The sequence below is a fragment of the Anopheles cruzii genome, chromosome 3 (assembly GCF_943734635.1).
Source record: "Anopheles cruzii chromosome 3, idAnoCruzAS_RS32_06, whole genome shotgun sequence".
Classification (NCBI taxonomy): domain Eukaryota; kingdom Metazoa; phylum Arthropoda; class Insecta; order Diptera; family Culicidae; genus Anopheles; species Anopheles cruzii.
In genome coordinates, this window is record NC_069145.1 from 26,892,434 (window position 1) to 26,915,092 (window position 22,659).

Consider the following 22,659-nt stretch of genomic DNA (forward strand, 5'->3'; position numbering starts at 1 on the left):
CTAAAATAAATATTCGTTTTCATTTTCCAGCACGAGCGCCGTCTGTGACTCGTGTTGCTTCACCGAGCACGAGGTATAAATTTCCAGCGTCTAATCAACGCAGAAAGGACCGGAAATTCCCCGTGAGCCATGTGGCGGTACGATGGAGTTTCTGAACTCCGACTCCGCACGATCCGGAACGATTTTACGATGCGGTCCGGGCGTTGGGGGAATTAAAATTAATTTAGAAATGGCTCTGAAAGTCACCGAACGGTGGTGTGGAGAAGCACTGGGGAATGCTGCAGGCGATGCACCTGCATCGCCTCCTGGAAGGTCGTTCCGAATTCGGCTGGGCCGTGCTGATTGGGTTGACCAAAAGGGTTGGGAAAGTTTGCCGTGTCTCCGGACGACGCCCTGCAACGCGTCCGGAGGGCCATCCTACGCCTGGACGGTGCCGCCGTACTTACCGATGACGTTGAGGTGCACGAAGTGGCTCATGTGGGGCGTCGTCGAGATCTGGCACTCGTAGATGCCGGAGTCGCGATGCTGCGGGTACTTGATCTGGAGGCTCCAGTCTTCTGTGTGCGGATGATGTATCGCCCGGAACCGCTGATCGGACGTGTACGTGTAGCGGCCCACGGTCAGCAGATGGATGTCCCGGTGGCGCACCCAGGACACTTGCAGCAGCATCTGTTTTTTTTTTCGGTGGGAAAGAAGCGGAAAAATCGGTGATGAAAAAGAGTTCTCCAAACAAACCCAAGCAAGCAGGAGTAGGTTCGGGGTCAGTTGGCATAAGGAGGCGGGTCGAAATGGTGATCAGATTTATGCACGTTACATGGCCATTCCTTGAGAAGTGCAACCGGTGACCACCGACGCTGGCCGAACGTTCGCCTGGCTTTTGCTTCCTCCCACCCCCGGAATGGCTGGAATGTTTGTTTTTCACTAGCGTTCTAGTGTTTTATGTTTGTCCGAGGGGTTTTCTGGTCTGGTCATGTGCGTCGCAGCATAGCGCAGACGTGATCGCTTGTGGAAATTGGTTTTTGTTGTACTGCCCGGAAAAGGACACGGAAAGCTGCCCGGCTCAACCGTGTATGTTTTCGGTTCAGTTTGAGGATTATATTTGCTGCCCTTTTAAAATGGAAAATGCCGTGACACGTACCGTGGTGTTCATGACCGAAGTGCAGTAGTGTTATCATTAATATAATGGAATTTTTATGCTTTCAAAATGGAATTCACCATGTTTATGGAAACCTATTAAATTGCGTTATTTTATATTTTAATGTTTTTTTCTATACCCATTATGTCAATGAATATTAACCGTTAAAAAGATCAAATGATGTCGATCGTCAGGTCTTCTTATGAATACTTTGATTTACTGCCAATCTTGGCCCCCACAAAAGGGATTCAGATTATCGCAGGTGCCCAGGTGTTCAACACTTGAGCACTCCACTTTGCAAGTGTTCAACGCTTGACATCTGCCGCTCGCTCCGGTGGCGAAGAATCTTTTCGCCTCTGTTAGATAATCGCTCACGATGTTTTGTCATTCTCATCTATCACTTCGTGACCGTTCGCAATGATAAAGCGACTCTTCCGCACCTCCCGGAGAACGGCTCAAGACACTCATCGTGTTCTAGCCGACAGCCGTAGAACGTGTGCAACAGCAACAAGCGGCAAATCGGTGTAGTTTATCATCTTAATAGCCGGTCGGATCTTACGGCACATTGGGTCGCTCCTAGTTGTGGTGGTTCGGCGCAGCTGCATCAGCCCGAGATGCGTTCCCGATGGCCACCGGAAACGGAGAAGAAAGGCTCCATCAATGCCACTCGTGCTAAGTAAAGATTATGTAGCCTAAACATGAACTCAAGTGGCAGTAAAAGGACTGGCCTGGGATTGACTGCTTTCGACCGGACCGACCGATTCTCTGGGGCGTGCTCGAAGGCACTCGCTCAATGACAGAGGGATTTGCACCGTCGAAGGAAAACAACACGTGATGGTAGGGAAATGATTCGTTTTCTTTTCGGAACACTTCGAATGCTGCCGAAGATGCTTCTCCACCAAACATCGAAAGCCAATATGAAGGCACCATGTGCCGTGCGCCTGTCGGGGGCCAAAGAGCATACATTTCCGTCGGGCGCACCCTTGCATCGTTTCGTTCGCCGGGGGATTATGTTGCAGCCCGTTTCACCGCTTTCGTCAGCGTGGTCCCAAGTCGCTAGGCTAAAGCCCTCACGGAACGACAGAGAGAGAGACAGTATAAATATTCGCCGCTCGAAAGCACATGTCTGCAGAGGATCGATTTTTTCCGTTCGAATCGGTTTTGAGTGGCACCATCGCTGCAGCTGACCGGTCCGGTGAAGCGTGCACGAAAGGAAGCAGCACCATCGGGACAAGCTCATAAGCGATCGAGGACAGCCGTGTCACCGCCGGTACCACCGGCGGGCGAACAACGAATGGATCTCTAACATCGATATCTCGAGTGCAACAATGTTCGACGTCATGAATAATGAAATCAATTAGTTTTATCCCCCGTTTACGACGGGACACTGCAGCTGAGACATCTGGAAAATGTCATTCCGGGCGCCGGCAGGGTGGGTACGATTTATTGAACGTGAGGACTGAACTCCCCAGGTTTCCGGTGCAGCTCTGCTCGGGCGCTCTCTGTACGGTTGGAATTTTCGGGACGATGTTACAGCCGGCTGCCCACCAAAGATTGCTTCTTATTGGATGTGTGGCTTCTAAAAGCTGCCTAATTAATTTTATTCTCTCGCTCTTTCTCTCTCTCTCTCTCTGTCTAAAATAATACCGACTGTTTGATTGGTTTCGATTGTGGTTGGTAACATTTGGTACTCGCAGACGTTGCAGTCTTTTGATGAAATGTAAAACAATTCAAATAGCAACAGACTCAGGGCTTTAAAATGAAAATGCTACACAAAATGAAGCAAACTTTCGTATAGAGAAGGTGGTCAATAGAGAATCGTGACTGCCTGATGGAGACGCCTAGTTGCCAGTACTTTTGGTTTAATTAGTGAATTCACTTGCGGAACGACTTTTTTATAGATGTGATTTATTTACTGTGACAACGTCACATTACAATCGTTTAGTAAATAAACGCATCGTGGTTCGATTTAGTGAATCAGATCATAGTGAACAAGACACCGTGGTACGAATCGCGCACGCAAACCAAACCACGATGTTAATGAAGAGTGCCTTGGTTTTGGTGTAAATAAAATAAAAGAAAGATAGAGAAAAACAGAGGGAAGACGTAACAGAAACCAACTGACAACGGTACACCTTGCTCCAGGTAGTGTCAGGAGTCACGCAACATGGTGTGATGGGCGTAATTGATTCATTCATATTTGATCCATCGGAAGTGCCCATAAAACGCGTGTTTATATTGTCGAAATGCGGCGACGGAAGCGCGGCATTTTGACTTTCGGCCGATTTCTGTTTGCTTTGGGGCTCTTCGTTGTTGGATCGTTAAATTTTATTGATCGATAACGAGTGAAAATGTCTATCTCCAACGTGATAACTACGAACGGTTGTGTCGCTTTGGGGGCTAATGTGGTGACGGAGCGAACCTGACATCCTGACATTTGTTTTATCCCGCACGTTAACAAAGGAACATTTGTCACACATATCGTTCTAAAAACCTTTCGTTCAGTTATGAGGAATGTACGACAAAGACAAAGTGGATGTCGAAAGTGAGCCTATCGCCGGTTAGTACGCTTGTTACGATTGACGGTTCGGTCGCAGCAAGCCTTCCCTCTCTATTGCAAAAATGCTCGCGATGATCAAGGCAGGCATTTGAATGTTACTCCACAACATGGGAGGAGCCGAGCCATCGTTCGGTGGACGCTAGTGGGCCCAATATGGCCGTTTTGTGTTCCCGAATGCGGCTTTTTGTGGTAAGTAAAAAAGTTGCATACTGCAACAAATCATGGTCCAAATTTGGCGTGTGCATTCATAAATTGCACATGCGTGCGTGTGCGTGCTTTCGAACTTTTCCCAAAACCGGAAGTTGAAACGACCACAAACGCATGGGCTTCGGTGTTGCACGTTTCTAAATTCCCGTCGGCATCCCGTCGATTCCGCGGCCTTTTTACGGTGCCGGTGCCCCGGGTCCTCTTGAAAAAGGACATTCTACGTCACCACATCACACCATTCCGGGTTTCGGGGCTCTTCAGCCATAGTGCCCTCAATTGGACCACCAAGTGTGTAAGTGTGTGCGTGTGGGGCGTCTGAAGTGGGTCGTAAAAATGTTGCCCCAAACATGCTCTCATCGCACGGTACCGCGCGTTCGGATGAACTTTTCATTTCCGGCAACCGACACTGGCTGGTTGGCCGGCCGAGCACACATACACTCGCGGTTCGGTATGTTACCGTTAAGGTTGACGCAACTCCGAACCAATTTGGGGCCACGGGCGACAGACAATCTAGTGGCGTTCTTGTAGCGTGAAAATTGCTCTCTGGCGCAGAACGATGTTGCGATTTTCCACTGAAATTGAACAACCATCGCACGATAAATGGCAGAACGGCAGCGACCGGAACAAGAAGTGGGCGACCAATGAAAACCAAAAAAACGAACGATTCTCATCACGGAAAAAGTAAAAAAAAGAGTCGGAAAGAACAACGGAAAACGGACCCGGGACGCAGTAGCAAAAAAGGAGAAATAAAATATATTTATTGCCTGCATGCAGCGGGAATAAATTATACATGACTGTTTTTGGACACCGCACCAAAGGATGATGTTATGCAAAGTAAAACAGAACATAAATGCGACCGAACAAAAAAAAATCGGCGAACCTAAAATACCGTCACGGAGTGAGCGTCCCGTTTTGCGACGCACGATTGGACGCTTTACAGCGCGGACTTTGGGTTGGTTCGGCGGTATTTGCATGACACCCCCCCCACCGCACTCGAATCCGGGCGGACGGGCGGCCAGACAGGAAGGGTCATGGTGGTCCGGGGTCATCTATTAACATCCGGTTTCGAAAAGTGAATTTAAGTATTTGTTCGGCGATGTTCCGACCCGACCTCCCGGTCAAAAGTGGCGCAAACCGGGCTGACGGGAAGGCGGGTGACTTTTCCAAATTAAACCTATCCGGAGCCCTTCGCCAAATTGGTATGTCATTTGTTCGCGCTTTGGAGGGTCGAAAGGTAGATACGAAATAAATGCAATACAGCCCCCATCCGGTGCAAGGTGTTGTAATGGATGAATTAATTCTTCTCAATCGCACCTAGCACAAAATGGACAGATCATTAACAGTGGCACGATATCGTTGACCGCGCGGTGCTCGGTCATATTTACACATTCATGAACTGTAATAAAGCGCACTTAATGAGATCCGTATGCTGTCTGTCGGGTGGGATAGTTCGTGCGCCATCGTTGTGTCACATCAGTGCATAATGTTTAATGCAGCGAGCCGCAAGCCGGTTGGGCGAGTTGAGCTTGGCAAAGTTGTTCAAGTTGTGTGTGCAGCGTGTCATTAAAAGTGTAAATGAAGCCGAACCACTACGTATAGTGAGATACACGGTAGGAAGTCGTTAATTGGAAAGATTGTTATTTTTTTATTTCATTATAATCTAATCATTTGATCGTTGACCTTTTTCTTAATTTTTTTTACCAGAATTCAAGGCCGATTCATGTTTAAACAAATGGCAGCTTCACAGTACCACTATGCAATGTGAAACAAAAAAAAGTGCAAAAAATGAATTAAAGAAAATACACATCGATTGTATGATAACTCGGTGATTGTATATATAGTAAAGCTGTCCCAATTGACTTCTCGAATGGTGTAAGCATTCTCGATAATGGCGAACGACATTGTTATATTGTACTGATCTCTTTCTATCGGGGATTTCAAATATATCGAATTATTGCCTATTACTGATAGTCACGAAATGTCAAATGTTTCTGCCGCGGAGGGATATGTTTTGTTGTATGCAACAAGGAACAGATCAACTCCAAAGTTTTCAAGCGAAGAATTTAACGAACAGCTTACGTGAAACTTTCTGCTAGCCATCTGCATGATCCACTTAGCGCGGCTATTGGCCCTTGTGTTAAACGGCAACTACCCACCACGAAGCGTACCATTCTCAGTGACAACATCGCCCAAAACGGCTGCAAAAGACGCAAAAGAAAGAACGACAGAAAAATCGCTGCATGACAAAGGATCATAATGGTTTATGAACACGCTGCCAGCGGCTGAGCGATCATCATTAGCCACTACCCATACTTTGCGCATATTTTGCAAATTTGCTCCTCCTTCAACTGCACGTATCGATGTTGTAAAGTGCAACACAACCGGTCCCGGGTTTTCCTGGTTACACCAGACCGCCTGGTTCCGGTCCGATCCTGCCCGCTCGGTCGTTGACGCTCGTTCGGGCTGAATTATGCATGAGACAACATAATCGAATATATTGATTGTCTTTTCCCAGCAAACCTGCCACGAGGGTGCGGTTTTTCTATCTGTGCGGTTCGAGTGGCCTAGAACTTCGTCTTCGTCCGAAGCGGCCGTGTGGTGCGCGTTGGGCGAGTGTTGAGGGAGAAAAAACTAACTCAAGTCCTTATCGGTGCGACCGTCGTTCCCGGGTTCTCGGGAAAACCCACGATGAACACATGTTTTTGGGGGTTTAATTTTGTTGTCAAACATCGAGTGGTGCCAAGACTAAGTTCTGGTGCTGGTCGGCTGTCGTCCTGCTTTCGCTTCGCTCGAGTGTGCTGATTTTGGAGGAGCAATTTCGAGGAAAGAGGACCATGTGTATCTACCGCCGGCGAGGGATGAATAGCGCACTTAACGAGGCCCGTCCCAACGAGTCGACGCGAAGAGGACAAACGACTCCAAAATGACGTCGATGATGATGTAGTGAAGTGACACGATAGAGAGAGAGAGAGACAGCGCGATGGGAGGAAAATACATCAAGTCCGGGCCGAGTGCGACTCGTGGCCGAACTCCGATAAAAATCAATGAAGTAATCGTCTGTCTCGCTTAATATTAATGGGAATCAGTTTGAGTTTTTCTATTAAAAAAGTTGCTCCTTTCGTGCTGAGCGGCGGCCACATTGAGAGCGCAAGTAAGATGCGTAATTAAATTTGCACCGCGCACACGCGGCCCTTTCTCGATACACGGTCCGGTCGTAAGTCGTTCGCTGAAGGTGTACCGTCCACCAGCGGACCATCACGACGACGGTCAGTCACAAATTTATTACGATCCGTGGGCCGCCACTCGGTCGCCAGACTCATAATGGCCAGCTCGCGGTGACGCACTTGCGCGCTCGCTCCATAACGAAGGCGTCGACGATGAAAGTAGATTTTAGTTAGTGAACATTAGACACCTTGTGCCCACAGGAAGCAGCAAGAGCATTTAAGGCGGAACAATTTATGTTCGTTAGCAGTTCGGTGGAGAGTATTTAGCTAATGAAATTCGGGCCGCTCCAGGAGCCTTTATTGGATCCTCCCTCCGGTCCAATCGAATCCACCCGATCCCGGCCCGATCGGCGAATGTTTGTTTCCGTTTGCTTTTTCTTTTTGGAAACCCCTCTTCCAAAAGAACTAAATCCGTTCCCGCAGTTGGGATGGTGCACCACGGCGGTCTTGCAACACACCGCAAGCCGAGAACAACGCGACCGTCGCATCGCCGAATCGAACGACCCCGAGAGATGGTTGAGCAAATATCAATTTTTGGAAAATGCTTTTCCGCACGGAGTTTTTCTTTTCGGCGACGAAACTTGCGGGCAGCGGTTGCTTCGGGGAACCGGTTTCCCGGTCCACGGGCACAAGAAGGCAAACGTTGATGAGTTGATTGAACAGCTGAAGCGGACTGCGAGAAAATAACTAATCAAGCAAATTGATTGACCACCCTCTGCAGCCGGGTGTTTGCCCGCCCAATTTTTCATGTTGTCCCCCGGATGCCCTTAACTTGACAAACGCGGGAACTAAGCGGGGATTTCTGTTACTTGACGTGAAATGGAAGAAGAAAGAGAGGGAGAGACAGATAACTATGCTCACATTATTTTCGCAACTTCGTTGCTATGGACTTACTTATTGATGTCAACGTTGATCGAGCCGGAAAGAGGTATTTGCGAACTAACTCAATTGCCACCTTTCGGTCGATTTCAAACAGTCAGCGCCGTAATTAGAAGCCATTTTCGGGTTTCGGGCTGACACGTGGCTCGTTCAGAGGTAAAGTTCTCAAAACTTGCCCCATCCTCAGTTAGGTGTACAAAGCTGCTAATTATAGTAATGGCTGTCAATACCGTCCGGTAATTATAGCACGGCGCCAGAGTTGCTCAATTAAGCAAAGCCGATGAACTTTTTAATTTATTTTCTTGCGCCTCGTAGAAATTGACGGGTAAGTATAAAATAAAAGGTAAGCTACCGTATAGACCAGCAAAGCGACCCTTCGAATAGGAAGGCGTGAAGGCGCAATTTTTGCTCCTCAACACTCTGCCGGGCGGAGACCACAAAAACACAGTGCGCTTTATGATGCATGAACTTTTCATAAATTTTGGTTTGGACAGTTTTCCTCCAGCGCCTCTTCCGGGGCGTTCGGTCCTGAGTGAGGGGTGCTTGTTCTACTCTTTCCACCCGAAACGGCGATGTATGTACCTTCGGTCGTGTGCATTATTGGCTCATGTCTGCTCATGGCTAAAAAGATCCGCTGGGGCTGGGGCCGTCCTCCTCGGATGGAGAGGCTCTTGAAGCGAAGTATAAAAAAAAGAAAAACAACAAACTCTACTACCGGTAATGTTTTATTCATGGCCCCGAAACTGGATAAAGAGCAGCAGAAAAAATAATAATAATGATCATAAACGAAAAACTCTCCTGTCAAAAACTGGGAACGAGAGAAAAAAGTTCACGTACTGGCAGCGTCCTGCAGACTTCACAAGTCATCCTGTTTGTTTTATGTCCCGGTACCCCGCCCTGCCGCCAGCTCCGCCGCCCCGGGATGGTCTTTTCTTCGGCTGTCTCGTTCCCAGAAAACCCAAGACTTCCTGCCATTGTCGAACGGTGGCCACTTTTGGGCTGGGTACCAGCACTGCGCTGACGACGACGAAAACGAAAGGTTTTTTTTCGCTTTTCGCCATTGTCCGTGACGAAAGGATGATTTGCTGGCCTTTTTAACGCTATCGGGGGTCAGGTTGGGTGGTAGTTCTTTTTTCGGGGTACAAAGTAACTCACTTAGATTTATGCTTTTATCGAAACCCTTCTCTATCAGTGGCCGACGAGTTCGACGAGCGTTCGTCAAGCGCAACGAATTGGTCGTCATAGCGAACCGATATAAAATGTCACAACTTTCGGGCAACAACGTAACAGTTAGTTGCGAAGGGACCCCGTGACACAGCTCGTGACTCGTGGACCGGCGCCACCGAGCGGGGTGGGGCCAACGATGTCACATTTGTGACGTTTCTAGCCAAATGGAGTAGCTGTCTGGCACAGCGGTGAACTTTTGCGTCCCTCGCTCGCGTATTTTCTTTTTTTACCTCGAATGCTACCTTCCGTTTGAATGCGCACCGTGTCCATGCGCTTGCCGGTCGGATGCTTTTTGGGGAAATTATATTTTATTTGTAGTAATTTGCTGAAAGGATCACTAGGGTGATGTTTGCCTTGCACAAACGTTATTATCAGGTAACATGGGCTCTACCGACCGTACCCTTTTACCGGGGGGTCAACTTCAGGCTCAATACTGTCACGTGCAATAAAAAGCGGTAACACAATGGACAGGATTTCAGCTGTTGTTGGTCTATGAATTCATAGGAAATATGGCCCTGCTTTTAGAAAAGCTATTACGGAAAAAGATCTACCGGTTGCCACCCTTTGGGCTGCGGGAGGTCCTGTTCACGGGCCGTTCTGCTACATGAATGGTTAATTTCTAACCCTCACAGTGAGAGCTTTATTATTATTTTTTGATCCCAGCAGAGAGCATCACTTTCGAGTAGATTTTGTATGTTAGCTTCGTAAACTAAATCAACATTAACAATGAGTACTCGATGATTATAAATACTCGAATCAAATGTTGACAGACCGTAGCGTTTTTTTCAGTAATAATAAAGTATTTGGCCTGGCTAAACCAGTGTTGAGTCTTTTAATAGTGTAATCTTCTTTCGACTGGCTGAGCGAACAAACATCACAAACTATTTCCCGCCAACAACTGGATCCTAACTTTCGGCTGCATCGTTGCGAATAATCATGTCGTGGAAGTAGCGAAAACATTGCGAGCATACTGTCGGCCAAGTCGAACTGTAACTACTATTTATAGGAGCAGTTATGCGGAAAAAACGGACCAAAAAAGGCGTTCGGGCCGGGTCCTTTCGAAGATGCCCCTAATTATCCCACACTTGGAGACGCCAGCAGACGCCAGCAGTCCCATTAGGGAACGGAACGGCAGCTGAATGCGGCAGAAGATCTTTAACTTACTCCCAGTGGACAGAAAGTGGAACGGAAGAAAAAAATGGAGTACCCCGAACGCCTCCCACAAGGACAAGTTGATACCGAGAAAAACGGTGGCAGCAAAAATAACATTGAATCCAGCTCCGGGGGACCGGGCGGACACGGCTCGAGCTCACAACCGGCCCGGCAAGACAAAGTTCCAACAATGATGATGGTGTCCAATTCATAGTTCACTTCCCTTTTTGGCGCAGCATAAGTAAGTGCGGCTGGGCGGCAGAGGGACCGGCTGACGTAGGAGCATCCAGCTGGGCTGGATGGTAAAAATAGCGGTTGAAAAGTTTTGCCCCCGGCCAAAGTTCGGGAAGCTGACAGTGAAGGCGCTACGCGTGTTGTCTCCTTCGAGAAGGAAGCTGCAGGGCATAATATGCAGGAGGCCACTTCCGGGCACTGCAACAGCTGAGCAAACAGTCGTCCAACACAGCGGCACAGGGTGTCGTTAATTACCGGAAAGCTTGATAGGATGCCCGAGCGGCACCGTAAAGGATATTGGATAACAATACGCAGCGGAAGCGGGCCCCTGTAACTGGAATCCCGGTACGATGTCCCGGACCGGGTGCACAATACATGCACGAACCGGTGCAGGCGTCGGTCGGAGATGAGATTTGCCTAAATTTTGTACTCAACAGGAAGCGATTCCACTTGAAACGGGATACCGGGAGTTTCGGCCGAAGTCAAACAACGGAATCGAGACAGGCAACCAAAGCTTGCGGGATACGAACTGGTCTACCAGGGGTCTGGGGTTTTGAGTTATGATATGTTCTTCGTTGCCAGGCACAGACGCGGGAATAGTTTCGTGCAGCTAATGGCCCCGAGAGAGGCTTCTTTAGTTTATCCAAACTTCGAATACCGAAAGGATTTCGCAACTTTGGCGAGCTTCAATGATCAACCAATGAAGGTCGTCTTAGCTGTGCAATTACCGGTATGGTAGGCAATCTCAAGATCCGGTGTCTTATTTCAATATCCGTGGCATGATCCACGAGGCTGAACCGAAACTGTGAACAAAACGATTGTTGAACGAAGTATTATTGGGTTACATTTTCTTTGAAAAAGTACAAAACTTCAATACATTTTCAAGATTTTTGAAGCACCAAAACGACCAACACGACGGAACATTTCATTAGTACAAGCGAAGTGGAAAGGTTCAAAAGCGATGTTGGTGCGCGCGAAATGGTTAGAAAGGTTCAAAAGCGAGCGATGTTCAGATTATGTTGGTAGTTGGCTCTTGAACTTGAATACCATCAGCTACGCTTTGATTAGTTTAAGGTAACTTTCATAAAAAACAGGAAGCAAAAATCATTTCTTTACGTTAACACTCATAGGACCAAACATAATAGGAGTTCTTCCGAATCAATATGAAATAGGTACTTGACAAGTATCAGCGGCGTCAGAAAAAAAGGATTAAACATCCAAACTGTTGTTTTTTTTAATTGACAGTTTCTATAAATAAATGGAACCGATGGCGTGTCTTTCAATTAAAGTCCTGAATACGATTCAGCACTTCAGCACGATTCAACATTCAACATTTAGCACTGAAAGTAGGCCAACGTTAGTTTCGGATTAGAATAACAGTGGTAAAAAACCGTGAAAGGATTGCATTCTTTGTTCCGAATGACGAGTGGCTCTGGTGGACACAAAAGGCTCTGCGCGTTATTCTTCGCCTGCACAAACGTAAAATGATTCAAATTTTGGGTCACCGAACAAGCGAGAAAAAGGAGCGCAAACCCGTTCGGTATGCCATTGACAGGACACGGCGCTAAATGCGGGACTAATGTAGCAGCTGTTGATTGATTTTTTCGGCCTGTCAATTTTGAGGCATCACGAGAAACCCGCCTGTTTTTCGAGGAGGGGTTTGTCGGTTGCAGAATCCACCGGCACAATTGCATTCGATGCAGCTCATCGATTGCAACCGTGCGCGGCGGTTGTACGGTACGGATAGAAAAATTGGGCGTTCGCGATGTATCGCAGCTCGCGATGGCAGGAGATTTTTCCCTAGCACCGGACGGCTAACTGCAGCATTTTCCATTTCCGCTGTCCGCGCAAAAGCGCACCCGAGCCGTTCCGGTGCCGACTGGGGACGATCGGGCGCTGAGCAGGATGTGTCGCGTATGTCTGATCTACTGCTTTTATTTCAGCGGCCTAACTTTTGGGCCGCGCGTGAAAAGCAGCCAATTCTGCATGCTGCAACATCGGTCACCATCGGAGAACACGATAGGCCGGGCGATAGGCATTGGAAATGAACATAGGCGGATGTGTAGCCGTTTGGTGGGCTCATTTTTTACGACCCACATCCGGCCTGCTGGACGATGGAGTCCAGACCTGCAATGAATTGTTCGAATTCCGAAAACGAGCTTCACTGTGTGTTTGCCGGTTTCATGTTTGTTCGATCGTCGGCTGAACGCGCGAACCCAGCCGTTACTGGCCTCGTGGTCTCGTGTGCAGAGCAGTGCGCTAAATGCATGCCAACCAGGCCGCCATCCTTCGCCTGTGGTTATCGGGTTTAGGTTGTTCGCTGCATAGCATTTTTTACTTGATTCCTGGTCCCTCGCAAACCTAAGCCAGCTAACGCCAGTCTCCGCCGCGCTAGGACTTCACCGCAGGACACATGCATTGAGCGAAGTATTGATTCATATCAGGAGCCGCCACCGCCTCACGCAGTAGCCGCTGATGGTAGCGGATGCATTATCTATGGCCACTTTTCCATCCCCTTTGCATGATGGATGGGGTCACTGCGGCTTAAATATCGCTTCCGGGGCGAAGCCAACAGGCGTATGGGGTTTTTTTTTCCTTACTCACGACTGGCGGGTTTATGAGCAAAAAAGGAAAACAAATGATAGTACGAATCACTTGCCTTTCGACCGTTCCTTGCTGAAAGGAGGTTCCGTAAAAAGTGGCTTCTCTACTTCAATCAGGGGTTGAAAATCGAACTGAAATCAGGCGCGTATACGGTTCCATTGTTGGATGGTTTGGCAAAACAGAGAACACTATAAGTGCATTCCTTTCGGCCGTTTTGTTGAATACAGCTAGGAGCTACCTTTTAACGAACTGCTACTGTGAACTCATCTGCCGGTGTACTTTTTTCCGATGAACTGTCTGTACATTGCCATATTAAAGAAAGAAAAAGTTTGTCGCATTATGAAATGCTTCACTGTTTGCGACATTCTTTCTTAATGTTTTTGAATGTTAATCGCAAAGCTGGAGATGATCCAACTTGGTCTCAAGCGATTCCAGAATCCAATTCAATTGAAACCACAGCTTCATTTAAATACATTCGAGTACAGAAAACTGTGTATTTTCTTCAGAATTCTGCAAACATCAAATAATGATGGCGCTGCTTGATCCTTGATGTTGTCGGAAACATCAATGTGAATTACGGAAGCACGAACGGAATTTCCGGTTTGCCAGTTTGTGACGTTTGGCTCAGTTTTCGCAACTCCTTCCTGCAAACCATAAGATGGCGACTACATTGTGTTGGTCCCGTTCCATAGTTCCACCGTGGAGCAATAAGCGGAAACGGCCATGATGCTGTGAGTGTAATCATCATCGCACGCTGCTGAACCCTGACATTCATAATTTCCGAAGCGCGCCAACGACGACGGCCCTATTGAAGAGGATGTGCTGAACGAACGCAACATTGCTCGCGGTTGGCTTGCAAAATCTTTTGGATCGCTTTTTACTTATTCGGAACTTGGTCGGCAAACGGAAAACGTTTCAGGGAAACCATGCGCTGCCAACCAACCGCCCCCAGCGGCCCCAGTTTCACTCGCTCACTCACCGTTTTGTTGCCCAAATTTTTGACCCGACAGTTCAGATACGCGGTTTTGCCCAGCAGCGCCGTGACGTTCTTCGAAGCGGCCACATCGAAGTACGGTCCGACCCGGGTCTGCTCCGTCGGAAGGGCGGTCGTTTCCGCGTGGACCAATTGCCGGCCATTGCTGGTGCCAGTTGTGGGGTTGCTGCTGCTGCTGCTGCTGCTGCTAGTGGTGCTGGTACCGCTGCTGCCGGCGGCACTGCTACTAGTGCTACTGCCACTACTGCTGCTACTGCTGCTGCTGCTAGTTAGCAAATTCGGTTGACTTGCGTTGCTGCTGTCTTTCGTTGATGTGGTTTGCTGCTGTTTTGGTACCGTCTCTCGTTGTGCTCCGTTCACTGGATAGATCGGACGAGTAGAAAGAAAATCGTTAATGGAATGTGGATTTGTGGTTTAATGTTTTAATGCAAATCCTATATTTCATCCCTTATTTCTTGTTGGATTACTCGTAGATCTAGGTAACCTTCGTGTAGTTAAAATGCGCAATCTTGAGCAAACGTTATTCGTGTGAGCTGGCCCAAGTTTCGCATAAAGTTTATATAAAGATTTAGTGCAAGATCGTTTTGCAAAACGTTTAAAAGGTGTGGACTTATTTAAGTTATACCTTTCAAGTTCGGTTCGAGCGTTCGTTCAATGTGAAGTACGTCAAAACGCTATGACTACTAGTTCGGTCGATGCTGCATAGAAATGGCAACCAGCAGCCTTTTCCAACCATCGGTAACTAGATCGAAAGGCACCTTTCTTCTAATTAAAATGTATTTTGATGTTGAACCGCCGCTCGCAGCCGCTAATCTGGAGGGTAAGACAAGCTCACTCCATTTCGATGCCAAGTGCATCCATTCGTGGTAGTTGTGTTATTTGTAAGCTTTCGGCATACTAGGGACCAAAGAAAAGAACCTTGTTCGATCTCGTCATGGACTTTGCGTCTTCTTGGACTTTCTTCTTTGGTTGACGCCGAATCGGGCCAATAAATTTGCGATTTGCGAACGATTTTCGGAGCGATTCGGACGCAAAGTGCACTTCTCCCGAGAGAGGGATTCCCATTGTTTGGTTGCATTCTTTTTTCTTTTTTCTCAGGACAGGCAAGAAATTGAGGTTGCTACCAAAAACTGTTACACACACACTGCCTGGTGTCCCGGGCAGTTTCTAACAAACGCGTAATTTGCTGATTTATGGTCCCGGTGCCGGTTCCTTTCAGCCGTGTTTGGCCTACAGCCAAATGCACTTTGCATTGCGTGGAGGGGAAGTGAAACGCAATCGCTTACCACCCCCCACCCGGGCTGTGTCTGCCGGCCGTGATGTAAAGTGGGCGACGGGATTGTAACATTTTTGGCAAAATTAATTTAGCAAAACGAAACGCATTCCGGTGGGCGCTCGGCAGAATGTTTGATCGATGGTCCGGGCCAACTAGCGGCCCACTTGGTGCATTCGAATGGCTGTAATTCGATTCCCCGTTAAGGGTTGAGCAGTGGCCGCTTGTAAATCGCTGCGCACCCAGCGCACTGTGTCGCACCGTAGCGTTACACGAGATCCGGTCCCGTGTCAATTTATTCCGATGCATCCGTTAATTAAAATGCACTTTACCGCTCGGTGCGGCGTCCCGTTGGCGAAATGGGTTACTGCCAACAGTGTCCCATGGTTTGTGGCGTGGAAATGATAGCTTAATCAAGGACCACCGTTATCGGCAGTGGGTTTCGATTGATTTCATGCATTTTGAATAATTTCGTGTACAGTGATCGAGTTGTAAATAAATGATGTACGAAAATGCCACTGCAAGCGCTGAAATTGCAGAATTAAGTGGACTTCAATGTTTGTTTTTTGTTTTTCTTTTTGTTTCATTCCAGATCACCGATAATACAATTGCAAACTGGTGGAACAAACTGAAAGTAGACCAAAATGTTGAAAAACTATCACTTTTAAGGTTTAATTTTCGGTGAGTCCATTTGCTTATGAAAAGGCCTTAATAGGTTTTGTCCTATGCTGATAATAAGCACCGGACAACATGCGTAATAAAGGAAACAAGAATCCTAGCTCTCCAAGAATCCTAGTACGAAATTTCGTCGAATAAAGCTGTGTGCACTAACACTCCAACTGGAAAAGATATTAGTTCCTATTATTTATATGATCGAAAACACTTTTTTACACAAAATTGATTGCTTTTATTAAAATTTGCCAAATGTGGCTCCCATCTGGATGCAATTTGATTTTAGCGCCATTTTATACCGTAACTTTTTTGTTGTTGTTGATAACGATCGCCAAGCACTTCGCACGAAGAGATGCAAATTAATTTTCCCAAATAATGTTTCAACCAAATTCTGCCAACCTTCTCTTGAGGTCGTCACAAGGAGCGAGTTTAATTGAACGCCGGCCTGGGGTAAAACCTGGCCTTTTTCACACACACGCACAAACTAACCAATCACTCACATCAATCTATTGCGCCCCGGAAGGGCTTTCGTACGGCCACACGAAGCACAAAGTGCGAAAGCGTTTCCACTGATTAACAATTCATAATTAGAATTATCATTTGCTCGCCCGGTTTGCACCGTAAAACCTCTCGGCGCATTTCAATTTAAGCTAATTAGTGTTCCATAGTTGCGATCGCACTGCACAACACTCATTGTTGCTGCCGCTCCATCCGGTGATCTGTTGCCGGCCGATTGGGCCCGCTCAGCGCGAACGACTGACAGCCGCTCATTAGCAAATTCAAAGCATTTTTCTCACTTCTCACCACCGGTACAGGAAGTGTTCGGAAAATTCATCAGATCGCGCCGCTTTTCACAGCCAACCGGACCGGCCGACAAATCTAGTGATTGAAATCACTTGATCGAAAATAATCTCCTCACCACCGTCCGCCGGCATCCGTCAACCGTGCCGCCACGGCTGCGGCGCCACCACAGCCGTGCGAATGGAGGCATCATTAATCTAATTAAAAATCAATCAACCCAACAAAGGCGAAGGGCGTCGAAACGGGCGGGCGTGTTTTTGGCCGGCCGGTGGATTAGTATTAAAATTTAGGCCATCACTTCCCGACCGTCGGGAAGGTCCGAAGGCAAAGTTTCGTTCCATCCGGAACCCGGACCCGGTGGAGGTTTATTTTTATACAAAACATCATGTTTTTGGGTTTTCCAAAAAAAAAGAACGCTCAGCTTTGATTATGGAAATTCAATAAACTGTTTTAGACGGTTTCTGGTGGGGTTTTTCCACGACCATGGATGTGCGGTGCGGAAGAGGCTAATGGTTACGGAGCATCCAGCCTGAACCAGTCAACCTGAAGATTAATCGGCGAGTTCCCGGGAGCGAATGGAACGCGAAGAAGGCTCCAAAGGGATAATTCCGCCAGTCACTGTGTCATGGTAAAGTCACCCGACTGTCTGCCTGCCGCCCGGTGTTGCCCGAGCTGGTTAACGGTTTATTGGTTAACAAATTTCCTCGGGACCTTTGTCGCAGATGCCCCCCGATGACGGTGCCCGACAGCTGTGGGCGTTGAAAATGCGTCCCATTTTCTCACCATCGCTTCCAATGGCAGCAGGGCGATAGCTGGCCCTGTTGGCTCCTGGGCTGGCCACAAAAACGCGAACGCAAACGAAACAAATGGGACCCGCTAAAAGAGTGGTGGAAACGGGAGAAAAATGGACGGCGACTGGCGGCGGAGCAAAGAAAAGTGTCATCCATCGTTTAGCGTACGGCCATCACGGCCCACAAATGCGAGTACGCCGGGCCAGGCGTGGTTCGTGGTGGTGCGCGGTATCGAAAATAAAACCAAACTAATTTCCCTAATCCAATGGCATTCATTTTCGAGATGAATGGAGATTAAATAATTTATAGCCGGCTCCCTGTTTCCGCGGCGCGTCGGATTGCTGATTTTGGGTGAGCCGAACGGGGCGGTGCGAATGAACGCCCGGATGGAACCGGCGGGCCGTTCCAGACATCCTTCGCCTTCGCGCACTTACTTAGGCGCGCTGATTAATGAAGTTTTTTTGGCGATGCCGGTCCTAGCGCGAGGCCAGGATCATTCACAGGCCGCACGACCGGTCGCGACGTCGCAATCGAGCAGTTTCGATGAAATTGATGGTACGGGCCACCCATCGGTGGCTCTCTGGCCAGGGCAGAAACTCGAATTGTGTCGAGAGCTCATTTGTTACGTGCGGGGTGCGTGAGCGTTGACGAAACTGAACTTGACGCTCCGAACGATTTCGTCGTCCTGGACAAGTTTCTAGCTTTTTTTCTCAATTGCCCATAATGGAGACGCATGGTGGCTGTTACGAAATACGGCGAAAATCACCACCCGTGCTTTAGGTTTTTTCGTTGGCAGTGAGTGTTGAAAGACGAATTGTGGAATCATATGAGAGGAAATGCTGTTCGAATTCCAAGCGCAACAACATTACCATAACTTTTACTCTTCTTTGCGGGTTCAAAGATTCGATGCAGTGCGGCTTGTAGATGATGAGAAATGAAGTTGAAAAATAAACCCAAAATTTCCGCACTATATTTTATGTGCCATTTTCTAAAACAATTTGTACAATAAAGCAGTGATAAACATTAGTGTTGTTTCGTCATTGCAAGAGTGGTACTATTTCTGTTTGGAAAAAAAAACTTTTGCTCTGGAAGTAGTTTTCGATTATGTTAATACACTGTTTCAAAGCATCATTCAGTTAAATTCAGTTAAATTTTGTTGGCGTTTGCGGCAGTCTCCCAAACTGAACTACCGAGCGCTGGAAATGACCGCTGAACGCAAAGAGTAAGTCATCGTCCGTCGTCGGATGAGTAAGCGCTTTCAGCAGTGCATGTCCCAGGCAATGACCAATTAATGTGGATGGCCGACATACATTATGTTGTCGACAGTTTCGAACAAAATCATCTCTTGCGAACGTTGGTCGCGAACTCAAAAGCAACATCATCGGTTTATCGTCATCGTCAGCGGGAGTGTGTGTCAGTTTGCTTGCATTTTATTTTAATTAGAATGTTGATGATGCTTCGATGAAACTTCGCTCTCTGGGCCAGCAACGGCCAGCATCACCACCGCCAGCGCCAACGCTTCATGGCCACAATAGTGCATTTTATGGACACCGCATTGTCGGTGTTACCACCACCGCTGCTGCTTATGAATGCGGTATTAGCGAAGCTCTCCTCCTAATGGTCGCCACCGAGCCAGCGCCAAAGTTGCTCACTTCGAGATGCTGCACCACGTTCCATTGCGTTGAATATTTATAAGCTCGCGAGAGCTGTCCTCGAAGAAGGTGGCGGTCTTCTCTCCGGTCTATGGGGTGTGTTTGCGTGACAATGTTTTTTGCCCGTTGTGTCCTTTTTGTCCAGTTATGGTGGCCTCGCTGTGCCATAATCGTACGAAGCGGCATAGCTACGGTACGTGTGTGCGAAAGGCACGGTACGCGCTGATAGGAATTGACAGATCCAATTAATTTAAACATCCCCTCTGTTTAATATTTGATTGAATTAATTTCGTCCACTGCCGTTGGTTTCGCTCGGTACGGCTTATTACGTCGGCATTTTGGCGTAACGGTCACGTCGAGCAAAAAAAAAAACAATGAAGCTTGATGTTAGGGTGACATCGTGCAAAGGCAAAGAAATTCATTGGCCGAGCGAGAGAACAGCATTGTAGCATTAGGCAGGCCCATCGTGAAACTCTCGGAGGAAATCTGTTGGCCGGTGCCGGTTCCGCTTGACCGGTGGTAATATTCGGACCCGTCCCGGAGCAACATAACATTTTACCCTCACACTCCTTCCGAGGGGTCTCCAGGGCAGCGTGGGTGTTTCAGAATGCCACGATTAAATCCCACGCTGGGACCAGTTAATGGGCGTTGTTTCGCAGACGAGAAAACACAAATAAATAACTTAAACCACGCAGGCATACGTGTCGAGGCAACAGTGTTTCCACCGAGTCGGTTACATCAAGGAGCGAAGCTTAGATTTTTTCCCCAGATTTGTACGAATTTCTGCAACTCGCCAAGATCGACCGTTACAGATGGATGTCGTTCGAAGGAAATAAAGTTCGCCAACCGAACTGCACGCTAATAGAGATGGAAAGCTATCGATTAGTTAATCAAGCCTCGTCTATCTGGCCGTCGCCAACTGGATGAGGAAATGGATAAAATTCCGGCGACATAGTTCCCTCTCTACCGTACCGGGCCAGGACTCTGGATGAGGACAGTGAGTAGGAGCGATTTTGTCTGGCGGTCGGACTCGCTTCGTTTAGTCGTACGCTGTTGTCTTTGACGAAATTTCAAATTTTCAACATTTGTTTGCGTCAACGGCCTTTCAAACGATAGCGAATGGACAGAAAAGTCAGCAAGTCTGGCCTTTTGGTGTTTTATCAGTCGCAAATGTAGGTCAATTCGTGTCGAACGGGAACACGGTCGGGGAAAGAAATGCTCGGGCAAATCGGATTGGCGTCGGATGAGTGAGAAAGTAGCACGCCGGAAACTAAATAATACATTTCGGGGGTAATGGGATCTTTGTTAAAGGCGGGCTACTCCACGGGGAGAAGATGCCTTTAAAGATAGCATCGAGTTGCTTTGCCTTGTCTGAAAAGGGCATTCGGCTCAAATTTCATCAAACTTTTTCACGGACCCAATGATGTTATCTTTAGATTGTACGATAATAAAATGTTATAAAAGGTTGCTATTGCCTACATTTAGGCGCGTTCAATTTAACATGATATTTTGAGAGACCTTACAATGAAGTAGAAGTAAAACAGAAAGACGGCGAAATAAAATCGGTTACTTATTGGTTTTGGTTCTGTATTGAACCGACCCAAGGTCGGATCTTACGATAAAAATTTGCCAATTAAATTGCCTCCATGACAATCAATCAAGTGTCAGTTGTTTAATCACAACAGGCTGTGAGGCTTAATGCAATAATGAGCTTAATAAAGCTTAACGATTGCTGGAAGGGAGCTCGTGCATTTTTGAGCTCCCTTGTTTAAGTGGGTTTAAGTGGAACGGAATCTGGGAATGGCTTAATAGACTGATATAGCTTCATTTTACGTTCATGCTTTTCCTGGAACCTTGCGAAACGAATGCAGACTTGGCAGCAGGCTACCGAGCTGTCCTTGTAAGCTGAAGACGAACAATGTCGTTGTTCAGCGTGCAACTATATTGCCATACTTTGCTCTAGGGGAAAATCCACAATCATAAAAAATATGATAATAGGGACAGCGCCGTTGAGCTGGAGGCGAATGTAAAACTGTGGTCTATGCGAGTGCGTCCGACCAACTGCACTCTGGTATTCTTCGTAGTTAGATTGGCGATTTCGATACGTACTCCTTCGGATCCCTCCTTGCCGGGAGGCGCCGGTCCGGTCCAGGGCCGATCAAATCCGAACACAATTCCCAACACAAATTACAATCAATAAAATCCAAAACCAAACCCGTGTCCATGATGAGCCTTCTCCAGCTTCGAGTGCACTTGTCTTACACCCGCACCGAGCTGAAGAGATTGGGCGGATCTCTGCCGAACTGGAACCGGGCAGTCCGGCCGTGGCTAGGGTGAGGGGAGGGAACAAGATGAAGCAATTGCGAGGGAGGGTGACCGAACGGAACCCCTTTGTCCCCGTGTGTTTATTCATGGAGGCGGTGTACGTGTGGGCGAGTGCGAATTTGCAAAGCTCGCATTTCATGTCAGTGTGGGGATGTGGATAGCTCATACACATTCAAATATGGTAAGCAAACACGAGAATCATAAAAGAAAACGATATGCTTTCGGTCCCCGCCAGTGCCACCCCCGCACAACGGAAAAGGGTTTTTTTGTGTGCCGGGCTCTCTTCGGGCGCGTGTGTGTGGGTGGGCGAGTGTGTGCATGAAACCTCTTGGTTTGGAATTAATGTTACACGCAGCGCAGCGGCCAGAAACACTGCCCTGGGAACATGAGGGCTAAGAACTTGCCCCATTTTGTTCCACCCCACTGGGTGCTGGGGGAGCGGGGAGGGAAGTCAAAAGAAAACAGACCGCTGCTGGCCCTCCGCGCACAGTTCCGCACCAAGACATCCGCCGTCAAGGCAAGTACCGCCGGCCAAGTGAAAACCCATTTTCCGGGGATCCCGTCCGGATCCCGGTGCTGAATGTGACAGAAGATGTTTGCCGTGTGCCCGTGCGCTCGGCAACAGAACTTTAGCAAATTCAAATATGTTTTCCATCGTCGTCCGCTTTTCGGCGAAGGGGCAGCGGCTTGCGGAAGGACATTCGAGCCGGAGCCGACCGGCGGACCTGCCATTAAATCGCTTCGTTCGACCTTTAAAAGTCGAGAAAGCAGCCGTACGCCAGCGACTGCAGATCTGGTCCTCCCGAGGACGTGGCTTCGTCGTGTATGTGTGCTCGAGGACGACACCTCCAGCACCTGGATTGGGCCGCCTCGGGTTGGGTGCCGGCGGTCCGAAACAGGTGTTTGACGGAACGATGCGGAGGAGGATT

The 22,659-nt window shown here is 48.0% G+C and overlaps 1 protein-coding gene across 1 annotated transcript in view; it reads right to left on the reverse strand.

The window, feature by feature from the left end:
- LOC128270127 (uncharacterized) overlaps window positions 1-22,659 on the reverse strand; it is a 70,818-nt gene that overhangs the window by 17,007 nt on the left and 31,152 nt on the right. The window contains exons 2-3 of the mRNA XM_053007533.1: window positions 14,202-14,575; window positions 447-669 (exon numbers count right to left, since the gene is read on the reverse strand). Coding sequence (XP_052863493.1) covers window positions 447-669; window positions 14,202-14,575 — 597 coding nt within the window. The remainder of the gene's footprint in view (window positions 1-446; window positions 670-14,201; window positions 14,576-22,659) is intronic.